Source organism: Dipodomys merriami, unplaced genomic scaffold (assembly GCF_024711535.1).
Source record: "Dipodomys merriami isolate MVZ:Mamm:240054 unplaced genomic scaffold, mDipMer1.0.p SCAF_103, whole genome shotgun sequence".
Taxonomy (NCBI): domain Eukaryota; kingdom Metazoa; phylum Chordata; class Mammalia; order Rodentia; family Heteromyidae; genus Dipodomys; species Dipodomys merriami.
In genome coordinates, this window is record NW_027202305.1 from 2,754,905 (window position 1) to 2,772,324 (window position 17,420).

Here is a 17,420-nt window from a genome sequence, read left to right on the forward strand (position 1 = left end):
TTCTTCCTTCAGTATCACAACTGAGCTATTCGGGAAGCTGAGATGTGAGGATTGCAGTTCGAAGCCAGCTTGCACAAGAGACTCTTTTCTCCAATTATAGCCATCAAAAAACTGGAAGTGAAGCCAGGTGGCTCACACCTATAATCCTAACCTCCAGAAGGCTGAGATCTGAGGATCCTGATTCCAAGCCAGCCAGGAAAAGTCCATGAGACTCTTATCTCCAATTAACCACCAGAAAACCAGAAGTAAAGCTAGGGCTTGCGGGCTAGCTCTTGAAGCCTCACAACTGACAAAAAAAAAAAAAAAAAAAAAAAAAAAAAAAAATCTGGAGGTGGAACTGTGGCTCTAGTAATCAAGTGACAGCCTAAGACAGCGCCCAGGCCCCGAGTTCAAGTGCCAATACTGATGTATGTGCACACGCACGCTCATGCACACACACGCGCACACACACATTCCAAGCTTCTCAAGTGTACTCTGTGTCCACAAAGCGAGGTCAGGACCCCCCGCCCCCCGCCCCCCCGCCATGCCCCGTGGACTCTGCGCCCTGCAGCTCCTCTGACACAGGTCTGCACGCTGCAGCCTTGCTTTGCGTCTTCCAGTCTGGAGCTCAGTGTTCTGAGTGACCCGGGCGCCCCTCCTGCCTCCCCCACAGCTTCTTCATGGCCAGGATCATGTCCTTATTCCTCAGGGTGTAAATGGCGGGATTCAGCATGGGCGTGACCACTGTGTAGAGCACGGAGACCGCCTTGTCCATGGGGAATGTCCGGAAAGGCCTGGCGTAGATGTAGATGCAGGGCACGAAGATGAGCGTCACCACGGCGACGTGCGAGGCGCAGGTGGCCAGGGCCTTCCCGCGGGCCTCCCGCGCCCGGCCGCGCAGCATGAGCAGCAGCGCCGTGTAGGACCCCAGCAGCAGCAGGAAACACAGCAGCGTGACCAGCCCGTTGTTGGACACCATCAGGAGCTCTAAGACGAAAGTGTCGCTGCAGGCGAGCTTGATGAGCTGGGGCACGTCACAGTAAAAGTTGTCCAGCCGGTCGGGACCGCAGAAGGGCAGGTGGACAGTGAGCCCCACCTGGACGATGGAATGGACGAAGCCGCCCAGCCAGGAGCCCGCCACCAGGAGCCCGCAGGCGGTCTGGTTCATCAGGAGGGTGTAGCGCAGAGGCTGGGAAATGGCCACGTAGCGGTCATACGCCATGACCGTGAGCAGGAAGATCTTGATGCCGCCGATGAAGTGGAAGAAGAAGAGCTGGGTCAGGCAGGCGCCCAGAGAGATGGTGGGGTTGTGCGAGAGCAGGTCCACCAGCATCCTCGGAGCGGTGACGGTGGAGTAGCAGAAGTCCAGGAAGGAAAGGTTGCCCAGGAGGAAGTACATGGTGGTGTGCAGGCGGGGCTGGGCGGCCACCACCGCCACGATCAGGAGGTTGCCAGCCACCGTCACGAGGTACACGGCTGAGAAGACCAGGAAGAGGAGGAGCCGGGGCTCCCGCTCCCGAGACAGCCCCAGGAGGACGAACGCCGTCACCCGAGAATGGTTGGCTGGGTTCATCTGCCCGGTGGGTGACCCCGCCGAGGAACACGGACGGACAGATGGATGGACGGATGGACGGAGGGACGTGTGTGCCAAGAGCGCTGCACACTTCCAGGACGCATCAGGAGCAGCGCCGTCCTCTCTTCAACCCTCCGCTCCCAAGGGGCCTGCTGCTTCCCTCACCAGGAGGCGGCTGGCACCGGCTGGCACCGGCTGGCACCGGCTCTACAGGACGCGGTGCCTGGTGTAAGCAAACACAGAAGACCCTGGTGGATCCCTGCACATCCCTGTGGATGCAGACTTTCCCTGCAGTGCTTGATCATCATCTGCTTTATAAAACAACAAAACCACAAGTTGCCCAGCATCCTATCCCACTTCCGGGGTAGCTCAGAACTTGTGTTCTCCTTGTTGTTTGTTTTAGCTTTAAAATGATGCAAAGTCATGGATACCACAGCAAAATAGAAAACAATGTCCTTATAGTTTGTTTTACTTTGTTTATTTACTTATTTAGTTATGGTCGGTCATGGGGCCTGAACTCTCTCTGGGCCTGGGCACTGTCCCTCAGCTCTTCAGCTCAAGGCTAGTGCTCTACCACTTGAGCCACAGCGCCACTTCTGGCATTTTCTGTTTACATGGTGCTGAGGAATCAAACCCAGGGCCTCATGCATGCGAGGCAAGCACTCTACCACTGAGCCACCTTCCCAGCCCTGCCCTTATGTTTCATGATGAGTGAAAAAACTACTGTTTTCTCTAAATTTAGTCAAGGAAACATGTGAAAGAGAGCTGGGTGTGGCTCTGTGGAGGCCCTAGCAGGAGGCCTAGGAGTTAAGGTCAGCTCGGCTGCAGAGCAGTTGAGAACAGCGTGAACAACACAAGACCCTATCTGGAAGGGAAAAACAGAAAAGAAGCTGAGTGTGGTGATGCAGCGTGGTCCCAGCTATGCCTGGCCAAAGCAGACACAGACTGTGTCTGACCTGAGCAAAACCATGAAACCCTATCTATAATTGGGGCGTGGCTCAGTAGGTAGAGCACTTGCCTAATCTGGAATTCAGTAAAGTAGCAGAATACGGAAGCTAGAGACATGATGAAACATACTACTCATTCTCTGAATAAAATAACCTACACACAGATATATCCTTAAACCATCACCTAATGAGAGATTCATATCCAAAATATGTTTTTTTAAAAATCTCAAATAAATCAATAGCAACAAAATAAACCTGATTAAAAACAAAGAACCTGAAAAAGCATTTCTCAAAAGAAGACAAATTGCCAAACATAACCATATGAAAAAATGCCCAGCACCACTAATCATTAAAGAATTGCACATCAGAATGGTTGTTGTCCAAAAGACAAAAGATAAAAGTTCATAAGGACGCGGATAAAAGAAAATCTTCCTGTAGCCAGAGCCTGGATCCTAGGCTGGCTTCGCACTGCAGTGTGTAACACTGGAGCAGTTAGCTGAGCTCTGTCACTGGAGTTTTCCTGTATGTAAATGATAGCAGGAAACCTATTTGCCTCACTGAGATACTTTAAATACCAAAAAAGGCAAAATGTGAAAAGTGTGTCTGTCTGTGTGTGTGTGTGCACGCGAGCAGGTGCACGCACACACACACACACACACACACACACACACAGAGACACACACACACACACACACACACACACAGTGTCCTTCCAGCTCTAGCCTGGTTTCAGCAATTCACTGTGACAGATTAGACTGCGCACAGAGCTCAGACTTGAACTCATCATGGCTAAAACCTTCCTTGATTCAATAAAGCTCCAAAGTCATTATGTCTCAATCCTAGAAATGTGTGACTTTCTATTTTCTATTGGCATGAGAGCTTTGTCTTCAACACCATTTCTGGTTTTTTTTTTTTTTTTATTGTGAAAATACCATACAGAGGGGTTACAATTACATGGGCAAGGTAATGAGTACATTTCTCATCAAGCATGGTTGCCTCCTCCTTTGTTTCCCCTTCCCATCCCACTCCCCCCCACCCCCTCCTTCAGCACACATTTCTAAGTGCAATTCTGTGCATACGTGTGTGACTTCTTCCAATCAGGGGATCAGTTAGTCTCTCAATATTTTGTATAATGCAGAGAATACTAACCATCATAAGAATACTGGAACTGAGGGCTGGGAAGGTGGCTCAGTGGTAGAGCACTTGCCTTGCATGCCTGAGGCCCTGGGTTCAATTCCTCAGCACCACATAAGCAGAAAAAAAAGCTGGAAGTGGTGCTGTGGCTCAAGTGGTAGAGCGCTAGCCTTGAGCTGAAGAGCTGAGGGACAGACCCCAGGCCCAGAGTTCAGGCCCCACGACCGGACCCCCCCCAAAAAAAGAATAATAGAACTGAATACGAAGAGTCACCAGCCTGTGCTATGTAGTAATATAGACTTTATCTCAAAGAGGAGGAGGAGGTGGGCAAATTGTGGGCACCAGTGCCTGCCTTGCTGCTTCAAAACTTAAACAGAATACTAACATTTTACCCTTCAAGTGAGACATGAGATCAGACACAAGTGCAAAGCGTGGAGCCTGGGCCTGGAGAATGCCAGGCAGTGACACTTTGGCTAAATCTTGAAGTTTCTTGTCAGAATCAGGGCAGACAGGGATGGTTTTGAAGGAAAGTGCAGGTTAAGAAACTGCAAGGGGGGCTGGGAAGGTGGCTCAGTGGTAGAGCACTTGCCTTGCATGCATGAGGCCCTGGGTTCGATTCCTCAGCACCACATAAGCAAAAAGAAAAAAACCGGAAGTGGCGCTGTGGCTCAAGTGGTAGAGCGCTCGCCTTGAGCTGAAGAGCTGAGGGACAGCGCCCAGGCCCAGAGTTCAGGCCCCATGACCGGACCCAAAAAAAAATAAAAAATAAAGATGCCTGGCTAGAAATAGGTCCAGAGACAGGACAGTAGGAGGAGAGCGGATAAAGGGCGGTCACGTCCCAGCTCCAGCTCCCGAGAAGCAGGCCCTGCATCAGATAGGGTATCTGCACTGGGAAGTCAAGAATGAAATCTAGGCTTTAGTGTTTCCTAGCTGTGGCATCTCAGGAGCCGGTTAGTCTCCATCTATAGCGTAGGAATCACCCTCAGCCACACGGAGCTTTAAATCTCTCCTCCAAGTGCCCTACTTCAGTGGACGTGCACTTCTATTCCCCTGGTCTAACTTTCATCTTCTTCTGTATCCCGGAAGTGGAAGGGCCACCCACAGCCACTCAGAATGGGAGCTCAGTGGGGTTCAAGGACACACGGGGTCCTCAAGGTCAGTGAGCTCCAAAGGATGCAGTGCGTGCGTGGATGGCTGTGGGCGTGGCCGGCTCCAGGAACGGGGGAGGTGAAGCCTCGCGTGAGGTCCCTGTGACTCACCTGCAGCCGTCTGCGCCCAGCAGCGCCATGGCTGTCTTACGGATGTAAATTCTGGTCACATAGGTGAGCCCTGGAGAGGGCTCTGGGACTGGAATCGGTGAGCTTAAGCACACAGGGTTATTGACGGAGCGGGAGGGAAATGTGGGGTGTGGGCAGGCAAACGTGGGGCTCTCCTACCCCCCCCCCGTCCCCAGGGACTGCCTGGGCCAGGGCAGTGACCCAAGGAAGCCGTCCCTGGGGAATAAATTAACCGCCCTCCCTGGGGACCACACCACCACCTCCTCCTGCAAAAGATGAACAGTTCTGCTTTAATTATTCGTCTCCAAACTGCTTTTATCCTATCTTTCTTTTGGGCTCAATCTTTTTTTTAAACCCACCTACCTTACAGATCAAAGGTCTAAGTGCAGAGTTTTTTTTAAAAAGGAAAAAGAAAAGAAAAGAAAAAGTCCAGCCAGCCAGCTAGTTCAAAAACACATCAATTTGATTTTTCTTTCTTTCTTTCTTTTCTTTCCGGTCGTGGGGCCTGAACGTGGACTTGGGTGCTGTCCCTCAGCTCTTCAGCTCAAGGCTAGCGCTCTACCACTTGAGCCACAGCGCCACTTCCGGCTTTTTCTGCTTATGTGGTGCTGAGGAATCGAACCCAGGGCCTCATGCATGCAAGGCAAGCGCTCTACCACTGAGCCACCTTCCCCCAATGTGGGTATTTTAACACGTTCTTGCCACCGATAACTACCAAGCTCCACATCAGCTTCAACTGCTTTCTGACGTGCTGGCTTTAATAAATACCTTAATTCTGATTGAGGGTGAACATATCTTTTTGCCTGTGGGGCAAATTCCTCATCATTTGTTGGAAATAAGCAAACTGTTTCTTTTGCTTATGGTTAGCTAGTGTTTTAATAATTTCCTTAGGGGAGAGAAAGAAGAGAGACAGAGACAGAGGTAAAGAGAGAAAGAGGTAAAGGAAAGGCAGACCAGGGATGGGGGAGGAAAGGGGAAGAAAGAGAGGAATGCAAGTTAATGTTTTAATTTGCTTTTGCACATTATACTCACAACCTGACTTGAAATTGTACAAGTCCTTAAAGATAACAACAAAATGCTATTCTAAAAATACCTTGTCTTTGGGACGGGCTCTGTCCTGGGACCTCCAATGCCTCCTCAGCCACATTTCCTTCTTGCCTTGATCCTTGAGATCAACCCCAGCCTGCGGTAGAAGTTTAGAGGGTTCTTGTGTTGTTAGGAAAGCATTTTTTCTTTTAAATCTCTTCTCAGCTTTTATGCCTGGGTTTTTAACCCCCTGTGCTTTTGTTATTTTTAAGTAGTTGTACGAGGGAGTTACAATGCCATGTGTCATTTATGAGTACAATGCATTTTGGTCACTGTCGCCCCTTCCGTCACTCTCTCCTGCCTGTCCCAACCCCACCCGTCCCCTCCATTCCCAGATCTCAGCCTCCCAGTAGCGAGGATGGCAGGCGTGAACCACGGGCACCTGGCCTAAGTCCTATCTTTGGGTTTCCAGATATCAAATGCACTCCCCGAGACCACACCAGCTTTCCTTCGTGCTGAGTCTTCGCCGAAGAATTCTGCTTTAACAGAACACCACCCTTTAATAAGTCCTTTAACATTACACAGTGTAAAAACGTCTTCCACGTTTATTAGAAACATTTTTGAAGGGGCTGCCTCACACTGTCTCGAATTTCTTACACAGGTTTCCGTAAGAGAAATGTTCTTTAGAAAGTCATGCGTGTGTGCTTGTCTTTTCCTCGTATGACTATGCCACACACCAAAGTTAGGCTTTACTCCTTTGGGGCCGGGATTCAGGAAACTAAGTGCCAAGGATCAGTGTTCAATCGCAGCAGTGAAATGAAACATTACATTTTGAATACATGCTACCCTCCACGCTTCCGCACGCGTTGCATCCTAGCACACGGATCTCGCGTGGGCGTCTGTTCAGCAACCTGAACACACACATCCCTAAATTGAATATAGTATCTGGGCTCCATAAAAAATCACCCGCCGACCAGCACGCTCACGACTGTGCTAACAGATCCTCACACAGAGCCACCCATTACGAAGACACCTGGCATCGCGTAAGTTTCACCAGGGCCTTTTTCACGTCCTGGTTCCTCAGGCTGTAGATGAGGGGGTTGAGCATGGGGATCACCGTGGTGTAGAAGACAGAGGCCACCTTCTCCTGGAGGGCGGAGGTGCTGGACGCAGGCTTGAGGTACATAGACATGAGAGACCCGTAGAAGACGAGCACGGCGGTCAGGTGGGAGCTGCAGGTGCTGAAGGCTTTGGCCCTGCCCTCTTGGGAATGGATGCGCAGGATGCTGGCGAGGATCAAGGCGTAGGATGTGCCGATGGTCAGGCTGGTGGCTCCCATGTTAAACCCACCGATGACAAAGATCAGAAGTTCGTCCACGGCCGTGCTGGAGCAGGAGAGCTTTATCAGGGGGACGATGTCACAGAAATAATGCCTAATGGTGTTTGAGCTGCAGAAAGACAGCCTTAGGATACAGCCTCCGTGAATCGCCACGTCGACGAGGCCCACGGAGAAGACGGCAGCCACCAGCAGAAAGCAGAGGCGGGGGGACATGATGGCGCCGTAGCGCAGGGGGTGGCAGATGGCCGCGTAGCGATCGTAGGCCATGGCCGCCAGCATGTAGCACTCGGAGATGACAAACAGGCAGAAGAAGAAGAGCTGAGCCATGCATCCCGAATACGAGATCGTCCTGCCCCTGCCTAGAAACCCCGCCAGCATCCCGGGGGTGACGGCCGAGGAGTAGCAGAGGTCGATGAAGGACAGGGCGCCGAGGAAGCAGTACATGGGCGTGTGGAGCTGAGGGCTGCACTTGATAATGGCCATCAAGCCCAGGTTTCCCACCACGGTGACGGCGTAAACCCCGAAGAACAGGCAGAAGAGGGGCCGCTGGAGCTCGGGCTGCTCCGTGAGTCCCAAAAGGAGAAACTCAGTCACCACGGAGTGATTGTGTACACCCATGCTCCCCCACGAAATCTACGGAGCAGAAAGGAAGAGTCGGGTTAGACGGGTGGACTTCCAGCTTGCCCCCAGTTCCCCAGGACCAGGCATTCCAGCCAGAAAAATACTGAGTGTTACTGGAGATTTGAACTCAGGACCCAGGGCTGGCTAGGCAAGCCAGTGCCACCAGTAGTCTATCACCGTGTATCACCAGTAGTCCTATCACACCCCGAGCCCTTGTTGCTTTCTTTTTTAGGTAGATTCTCACTTCGCCCAGAGAAGGCTTTGAATGGAGATCCTCCCACCGCCGCGTCCGGGGCAGCGGGTGGCAGATGCCTATCGGACCTCGCTGCTCTGAGCCACGGCCCCAGCCACGTGGCAAAGCACACAATGCCGGCTCCGGCATTTCAACCAGAGTCCTGCACGCTAGTTGGAGGGGTCGTTTTCGGTTATTCTCCCCTCGATGTGAAATCGTCTTCCTTCTTGCTTGTTTCCTCCCCTGACCCTCTTTCTCGGGACCAGAAAGCATTCCAGGTTCATGCAAGGCCTGACTTGGAAAATGCTCTCAGCAAAAGCCTTCCTGGATCAAGGGTAGGAGTTGTACAAGTTTTATATTCCAGCATTTTGTTAACTATCTCTGAATTCAGAGATACCACAGGTGTTGTGTATGTCAAATAGCTTGTAACAACACATTGTGTTGTGTTTTAGATAGAAATGTTATAAAAAGCTTGACTTAAGACATAAAAATGAGCACTAGTAGCCGCTGTGAGGGGCCCACACCTGTAATACCCTAGCTACTCAGAAGGCTGAGAACTGAGAATCTCCATATGAAGCCAGCCAAGGCAGACAAATCTGAGAGACTCTTATCTCCTATTAAACAACAAAAAGCTAGAAGTAGAGATGTGGCTCAAATGGAGCACACCAGCCTTGAATAAAAAAGCTGAACAAGAGCTGAGATCCTAAGTTCAAGCCCCAGTGCATACATACATACACGCCCATGAGCACCCACACACATATACATGCACACACGTGTGTATATATGCACACACTCGCACAGAGCAGTAATAAGCCGTGTCTATTTAACCAGATACTAAAGGATATGCAACTAGACTAAGGCCAAAACTTTTTTAGTCAAACTTTTCTTTTCTTTTTTTTTTTTTTGGGGGGGGGGGGGTCTGGTCGTGGGGCCTGAACTCTGGGCCTGGGTGCTGTCCCTCAGCTCTTCAGCTCAAGGCTAGCACTCTACCACTTGAGCCACAGCGCCACTTCTGGCTTTTTTCTTATGTGGTGCTGAGGAATTGAACCCAGGGCCTCAAGCATGCAAGGCAAGTGCTCTACCATTGAGCCACCTTCCCAGCCCCTTAGTCAAACTTTTCTACTACATTGATTCAGCCTTGATTCAGAGCCAATGTATTTTTAGCCATTTTAAAGCAGGTTATTTTTAAACACTGTGACAGACTTTTAAAATTACACACAAACACACACACACACACACACACACAGAAATATCATCATGTAATCCCTTTGGGACAATACATGTTAACAAAAGTAAACAACATAAAATGTTCTATGAGCCTAATTTAAAAAATTAAAAACAGATGGAATTAATTTTAATAATATGTTTTATTTAATTTATATTCAAAATACCACTTCAACGTGTACACAATAGAAGAATTATAATGAGGTATTTTGCAATGTTTTGCAGAAGAGGCCGGTCCTGACACGCATGCTGTATTTTATATTGACAGCAGCACCAGCTGAACTAGCCACACTCTGAAGACTCACTCGGGCCCAACAGCTAGTGCTGTACGCTCAGACAGCAAAAGGTTAGAATGTGAATATATATATATACATGAAATCTCAGTTGTCCCAGGAGTGCATGGGTGGCAGGAAAGCACTGAACTACATGTAAGTCATGAGAGTCTGTCCAGCCCCAGTTAAGTCTTACAGTGTAACAGTCAACTCATGACAGACTCTGTGAGTTTTGTGTTTCAGTCTGTAAAAAAAAAAAAAAGTAAATAATAGTGAGTAATAAACAGTTAAGGCATTGCTGTGCAAAGTAAATAAGTGTGAACAGACCGTAATGGAACCCACACCTGTCCAGGGGAGGCACGGTGGCCAGTTCCTTCTGTTCCGGTGACTCAGCGGGGTGCAAATGTGCAGGATTCCTGTGGGCACTGAGGAGTGAAGTTTAGAATCCATTGTAATATTCCTACAAGATAAGCATCATAACTCTGAAACCCACCTTCTTCTCCTAACGTGTGTAAATATGCCTTGCTTGAAAAGTATCTGTAGAGCTGCAGGTAACAAGGACCTGGGTCTTTTATTCCTAGAAATAAGAAGACAACCAGTAGTCCCTGAGGGTCTTTGTCTCCTGAGGTCTGACGTAAGACGGTACTGTAGGCACTGTCCCCAGGCTGGCCGGCCACCTGGGACTTCTACCATCGCTTAGACACACTGCAAGAAGCTCCGCGTGAGGCCCTTCAGAACGTCCCTCACGCGGGAGCCGATGTGTCCTGGAGTCTGTGGAGTGCAGGGGGCAGTGCCCAGTGCTGCGCCGTCTGAGCTCAGCGCCGGGCTGGTTGCTATAAAGACTCCCTCTATGGAATGACTGATTTAAAACTGAGACTTTACTAGTGGAGAGAAGTACCTGAGGAGATCTGAAAGGGACAGTCAAGTGTAGCTAAGGTTACAAGCAGAGGAACTGAGAAATAGAAAATAAAGATTTGCATGAAGAACTTTGGGAATGGCTCCTTGAGAAGAAAAGACTCAATGTTTCTAGTGCCTGGTAACCATGGAAACCAATAGTAGCAAGAATCCCTGGACCCCACCCCAGACCTGGGGCGGGCTCTCCAGGACATCTGGTAGACCCGGCCATCTTTAGATGAACCATTCCTGGTACCCTGGAAGTAAACATACGTACTTTTGTTTAAAAAAAAAATCCCCCAATTTTCAGAAGCAAACAGCTGAATTTCAATCTATCCATGGGGAAAATTGTGAGATTATTTCATAGTACCTCATCCTCAGCTACAAAGTACCTACCGGGTTAAAACCAAAATTTCTGGGATTAGAGCAAAGGCGAATGAAACCCGGCTCTTACTTGTATTGTGTGGGTGTTAAACATGCTCTCCAACCAATCTGTTCTTTGGGAAAGTGCTGTGGGACTGCCATCTTTGTGCCGACCTCCTCCCAGCACCGCCACGGACGCCGTGGTCTTCGCTGGCGTTTGGAAGCTTGTTGAAACAAGGGACCGTTTCCCCTGTGCTCCGAGGGCCTGGCAGGCCCCATGGCCGACCTCAGGGGGAATTCATGCTTTCTGCCGCACACACGGCCCCGTCGTGTTCTGTTTCGGTCAGGGCGGGTTGTGTTCTTGTCCCTCTGAGAAAGAACCACCTGAAGACGCAGCAAAGCAATCCCCAGGTGAGACAGCTGGTTCATGGAAAGAAATCACCTGCGCATGATGAGGACGTGGTACAAGAAGAGGAGTGAAATTATGAATGTTTGCAAGACTCTGTCTCAACCAGTGGACGGGGAGCAAGACACAGGAAGGCTCAGGTGGAGGATCATAGCCCAGGTTGGCCTGGGCACAAAAGAATACCCTATCTCAAAAAACGGTCAATGTACCAGGCGCCAAAGCCCACACCTGTAATCCTAGCTCTCAGGAGGCTGAGATCTGAAAATCAAGGTTCAACGCCAGGCCAGGCAGAAAAGTCTGTGAGACTCTTATCTCCAGTGAATCACTCAGAAAAAGCCAGATTCAGCGCTGTGGCTCAAGTGGTAAAACACTAGCCTTGAGCACAGAGAGGCTCGGGGACAGCATCCAGTTCAGCCCCAGTAAGTAAAGTAAGTAAAAAGTAAGTAAAAATAATTCGCAAACAGTCTGAAGGTATGGCTGAAGAGGTAGCGTCTCTGCCTAGCGAGTGTGAAGCCTTGAGTTCAGTCCCCAGTATCACCAAATACAAGGGGGACAACGGCTGTCACCAGAGCCGGGGAAAGTGGGAGGAGAGGCCTGGGAAGGCAGGCCAAGGGAAGATGGAAGAAGAATTTCTGGGTGCTACTGTAAGGGAGAATGTTCTAGTAACAGTAAAGAAACGCGCATTTTGCAGTTAGAAGAGAAGGCTGTGGAAGATTAGAGCATAAAGGAACGATGTTTGAATCAATTGAATCAATCTGATTTAGACATTATACAAGGTAACAGGGTCTGCTGAGCGTCCGGGACAAACTGTTCCACCCCAGGAAATCCCAGTGGTCAGCGGCGGCCTCGGGGCCCAGGCCGGCCTGCTCGGCCCAGTGTCGGCGGCGGCCTCCGGGCCCAGGCCGGCCCGCTCGGCCGCGGTCTGGCTCACAGCGGGGCGGGCACCGGCGTGCACAACAGCAGCTCCCTTCTCCGCACAGTCCCCAGAGCGCGTGGCATTTAGGGAACGCTTTAATGGTCTCAGAAGGGACTAGGTCCCATGATCCACAAGTGAATCTTGCCATCATTAATGCCACAATATTAGTTCCGACTTCTCCAGAAGCCGGCGGGAGGGTAAACTCTTTAGCGACCTACACAGTGCCCGGGGACTCCACACCGCCCAGCCCCACGAAGCCCTCCGGGCTTAGGTGACGTGATCCTGTGTCAGCCTGCCCACTGCAGCTCTCCTGAAGACCTTAATAACCTGATGGCCAAGCCTGGATGTAACAAGTGGACAAAGAGACAGAGAATGCACGCACAGGCTTTTCATCCTCTGGAGGTGTTAGGCCCACATCTGCTACTTATTATCTGTGTGCAGCATTTGGGCATCAAATCTCTCTAAGTCAAGGTTTCCTTGTTGATGTTAGACATAAAAATTACAGTTCTTGGGCTGGGAAGGTGGCTCAGTGGTAGAGCACTTGCCTAGCATGCATGAGGCCCTGGGTTCGATTCCTCAGTCCCACATACACAGAAAAAGCAGGAAGTGGCGCTGTGGCTCAAGTGGTAGAGCACTAGTCTTGAGTGAAAGAGCTCAGAGACAGCGCCCAGGCCCAGACCAGACAAAAAAACAAACAAACAAACAAACAAAAATCAATGCAGAAGAATATCATTGATTGAGCTGCAAATGTCCTTGTCCAGTCAGGAGGTCAAAGCATAGAGGACAGATTCCCAGGCAGCCGGCAGAGCTTGCGGTAAGCTGGGGTTGACATGGGAGTCCTGGAAGCTTCTCCCACCGCGGCCAGGGTCCTGACTGCGACATGTGCGGTTGCTGAGAGTTCAGACACTGGAGTCAGAAGAGAAACCTCCACGCACACATGGCACTCAGGGCCAAACGGTGCCCAGTCTCACAGCTTGGCTTTCTTGCCTCTATCCGTGAAGATTCTGGAAGATTCTGGGAGATTCTGGGACCCAGCACACCAGGGGGCTTGGCTCAGATTCCCTCCATTGCGGCACCGACTCACCTCCACTTCCGCTCAGTTCGTTCGAGTCCGTTTTCTTAACTATAAAGCCTTGAGATTAAATATCCTATGTGTTTAAAGAAATGGGAAAGATCAAGAAAACACAATGGCCGGGCGCTGGTGGCTCACGCCTGTCATCCTAGCTACTCAGGAGGCTGAGATCTGAGGATCGCAGTTCAAAGCCAGCCCGGGCAGGAGAGACCGTGAGACTCCTATCTCCAATAAACCACCAGAAAACCGGAAGTGGCGCTGTAGCTCAAGTGGTAGAGCGCTCGCCTTGAGCTGAAGAGCTGAGGGACAGCGCCCAGGCCCAGAGTTCAAGCCCCACGACCGACAAAAAAAAAAAAAAAAAAGAAAACACAACGGTGATAAAAGGTGTGGAAGAGGTCGGAGAGGCGGCGTGGCGTGGTGAAGGCAGTGAAAGAACCCATTCGGGAATCAGGGAAACGGGCGAGAGAGGCGTTTCGGAGATGGTTGCCTGGGTATTGCTCTGAACCTACTGCGTGTACCTACTGTGTGCTCCGTGTGTACCTACTGTGTGCTCCGTGTGTTCCAGGGACCCTGCTGTATGCCATGACACCATGGAACCCAAAAAATCCCAACGACTTCTCTGCAAACTATGAAGGCAACTCTGGCAAGAGATGAGCGTCGGTCCTGACAATAACACTCCAGGCAACGCATTGAGTGTATTCTCCAGTCTTCAAGGCCCTGGTCTTTTTCCTGACCTGCCTAGAAAGCACCCATGTTTATTCGGTGTTTCCTTCTGCAGTTCTGGCTCCATGATTCTTCCTCGTGCTGATCTTGGAGTATCTGAGGACCCCACCAACTATCGGTCCAGCCATTCGAACAACGCAAACAGGACCTCTGTAATGGAGCTTGTGTCTTCAAGGCCTCTGCTTCCCCTGTATCTGGTAACTCTCTCCATCTGTGGCCTCTGACCCTTCTCAGCATCTGATTGGCTCTCTCAGGATCCCTGAGCACCTTGGTCCTTCCCCTGCCCCAGGCTCCAGGGTCGAAGGTCAAAGCAGTAGGCAATTCCGAGGCGGTTCGTAGCCCTGACGACAGGCCTCTCTCAATAAAGGGGTGGTGTGAGGGGCGCTTCCGTTCCAAACCCGACTTCAGCTTCCGCCACTACCCATGCTTCCGCCGTCACTAAAGCCCCGAGTTTCCCCCTCTCCCTGCGAGCAGTCAGACCAAAGAAGAGACATATGAAGTGTTGGTGGTGGCCTCAGCTAGACACCCCCTCTTGCGATGGTCCTAAAGAACAGGAATATCCAGACCATCAACATCCTCTTCTCCTCCTGGGCCTTAACCTTGATGGTGATCAGCCTCATCATGGAGGAATGGGTTGAGTTGCTTCCCAAAATAAAAAAGAACAAGATTAGCCACAGTCCCTGGATGATGTGTTGCACTGCCATTTGGCCAGGTCAGGACTCTTCCGTGTACAGGGCTGGGTGGAGAGGAGGGCTCCATCTCCCCTGGACCTCCCTCACCTCCGTTCACCCCCAAAACTCCTGGGGCCGCCTCCTGGGGCAGCCGTGTGCCCACCGCCACGACCATCGAGGCAATTCAGACTCCTACGTCTCACCGTCGGCATGCCGGGGAGAACGATGGGAAGCATTTAGTCTCAGTCACTGGGCATCGAGAAGCCTTGGCAGGGTGATGAACACAACTAGAATGAGAGAGGAGGGGTGAGGGGGGGCGGCAAGAAGAGAAACAGACGGTTCTGCTTCTGGATGAGACGAGATGGAAGAGACGGTATTGAATAGTAATGAATTCTCAGAAAAGGAGAGGAGACGAGGTTTATAAGGACCCTGAGACCAAGAGCAACCTCTTCTAATTCCCTCATCCCCTCTTCTTCCCACCCTTCGCTCACCCCGTCCCCGTCCTTGCCCAGACGTTGGTGGGCCCAGGGTAGAAGAAATAGCTGTCCTTCTCTCAGTACAGCTTCTGCTTTGCAGCAGCCGGCCTGGAGGCGGTCAGGATGATGCTCATGGTGGTCCTTGGCCTGTCCTTCCACATTAACTTGGTCATGGGTCTGCAGTTCACCTCCATGCTTCCTCAGAACAAATGCATCCACCTCACCATTGCCTTCCTCAGTTTCTTCACAGGTAACTTCCGGGCACCCCTCGTGGGGGGCGGAGTGCAGGCTCTGAGCCCCAGGCTGCGGCCGTCGGGCCGTCCGGCCATCTGGCCGTCTCAGCGCTCCATTCGGGTGTACACCCAGCTTCTGAGGCGGGTCTGGGCCTCAGGCGAGACGGGCGGTGGGAAAGGCTGGGAAGTCAGGTTTGCGTGGGTGAAAACTTGAGTCAAGAAACCAAAGTTGCTGAGGAGGGATTCTGTCCTTCTGCTCTGGATGGCAGGCTTCCTTCTGCTCTGTGCCCTGGTGAAGTACTACCTGAAGCTGAAGCAGGGCCAGTCCGTGTACTTCTCCAGCTTCAAGCCCACCTGGGTCTTTATCGCGGCCTGCTTCACCGTCATCCTCTTCCTTACCTGCGGTGAGTGTCCCTGGGCGCTTGGAGAGCGCTGAGAACCAAGCTCCCCAGGACAGAGAACAGGATGGAAGGTGGGGTGTGTCTGCGGAAGAAAAGCGGCACGGTGACTTTAAAAAGCGCAGTATTATGCTGTACTGGTGGCTGAGATCATGGGGGGGGGGAGCCTGGGGGGAGAGCCTGCGGGGAGGGGGGGAGGAAGGGAGGGGGTTCTGAAGCCAGCTCAGCTCAGACAGAAAGGCTCTGGGACGCCAATCAGCCACCAGAAATACACAGTGCTGTGACTCCAGTGCTAACCTTGAGTGAGAAAGCTGCCCCGGCCCTGGGTCCAACCTGGAAGGACAGTGTCTGTAAGGAGAGAGCCAGAAGTCAGGCCTGGCTGCAGCCTCTGCCTGCCTGCCTCCGACGCCCTTCCCAAGCCAGCGGCAGCCTGTCCTCCAAGAATAACCCGCTTACTCAGCCCAGTCTCCACCAGAGCAACAGCCCCCAACACCTTGGTGGTTGGGGGCGGGGGGTGTGACTTGGGCGGGGTCCTTGGTGGTTGGTGGTTGGGGATGGGGGGCGCGCGGCTCGGGCGGGGTCCTTGCTGGTCGCCAGCGCCATGGTTTCCGTGTGCTTCCCAGGCATCCTCTCCGTCCTCCAGTGCAAGCCGTCCCTCCAAGACTGCAGCTGCCTGCAGCCCCGTGAGTCCAACGAGGACCTTCCCCTGGACAGGAGCTCCATCGAGGTCATCTCCGCATACACGGCCGTGCCCCGGAGCATTGTCCGGGTGCACTCCACCAGCACCAACCCCAAGGAGGAGGACGTACCCCACAGACAGAGCGCCCAGGAGCGCCACGTGTCCTGGGCCGTGTGATCTGGGATCTGGGGAGTTGATTGCATCTTTCAGTCCATGCCAACAGAGGGGAACAGCACTGTGCGTGTGTGTGTGCGTGTGTGTGTGTGCGTGTGTGTGCGTGTGTGTGTGTGTGTGTGGTGTGTGTACTGTGCAGATCTCCAAGCCATCCTGTGTTTGGCATTATGTGAATGGCGATGAGTGGTTGGGAGTCTACAAAGGAAGATTTGGGAGATGGCTTATTAAAAAAATAAAATCCTGGCTAAACCAATAGTTTCTTCCGCAACACGCTATTAATAAACATTCTATAAATCATACTTGCTATACCGCGAACTCTCTCCTTCACAGAGATTTATGATGGTAGAGAATACTTTTTTATGGTGCAAGTGGAAGTGAACACAAGGCAATCCAGTGGACACTTGTGGACGCGTCATAACATCTAAAGCAAACCTACGCACGCACTAACAGCGGCAGCAAATGTCACCTGAGATGCGCCACCCTGAGATGCGCAGGTGTCCGTGTGCAAACCCCATTGTTTTTCCTCCGTCCCCGTCCCCGTGCCTTCTGGACCCAGCTGCGCCTCTGTTGTTGCTCCAAAGTTGCCTCCTTCGCAGCATGCATCCCCCACACAGCCGCTTCCTCTTGGGGACAGTGGCGTTTATCCTCTTGGCTGTCATGACCTTTGACCTCCACCTGGGCCCCTGCAACCCCTGCTCATGGTCATGAGCAGCTGAATCTGCTTCCACCGGCGCTGGGTGCTGGGTGCTGGGTGCTGGGTGGGAGTCTTCCTGTCTGTACTGGTATACTGC

General features: G+C 51.7%; 3 protein-coding genes across 3 annotated transcripts; 1 reads left to right on the forward strand and 2 right to left on the reverse strand.

Annotated features, from left to right (window-relative positions):
• Nucleotides 1-607: 607 nt before the first annotated feature.
• LOC138809540 (olfactory receptor 4D5-like) lies at nt 608-1,552 on the reverse strand. Its single transcript, XM_069996162.1, has one exon. The coding sequence runs from the start codon at nt 1,550-1,552 to the stop codon at nt 608-610; it is 945 nt and encodes a 314-aa protein (XP_069852263.1).
• Nucleotides 1,553-6,957: 5,405 nt separating this feature from the next.
• LOC138809545 (olfactory receptor 8D4-like) lies at nt 6,958-7,893 on the reverse strand. Its single transcript, XM_069996176.1, has one exon. It carries the CDS (start codon nt 7,891-7,893, stop codon nt 6,958-6,960), a length of 936 nt encoding a protein of 311 aa, XP_069852277.1.
• A 6,463-nt stretch (nt 7,894-14,356) lies between these two features.
• LOC138809552 (transmembrane protein 225-like) lies at nt 14,357-16,911 on the forward strand. The gene is made up of 4 exons (XM_069996189.1): nt 14,357-14,710; nt 15,246-15,395; nt 15,648-15,782; nt 16,400-16,911. Exons 1-4 carry the CDS (start codon nt 14,536-14,538, stop codon nt 16,630-16,632), a joined length of 693 nt encoding a protein of 230 aa, XP_069852290.1. The 5' UTR covers nt 14,357-14,535; the 3' UTR covers nt 16,633-16,911.
• Nucleotides 16,912-17,420: the final 509 nt, after the last annotated feature.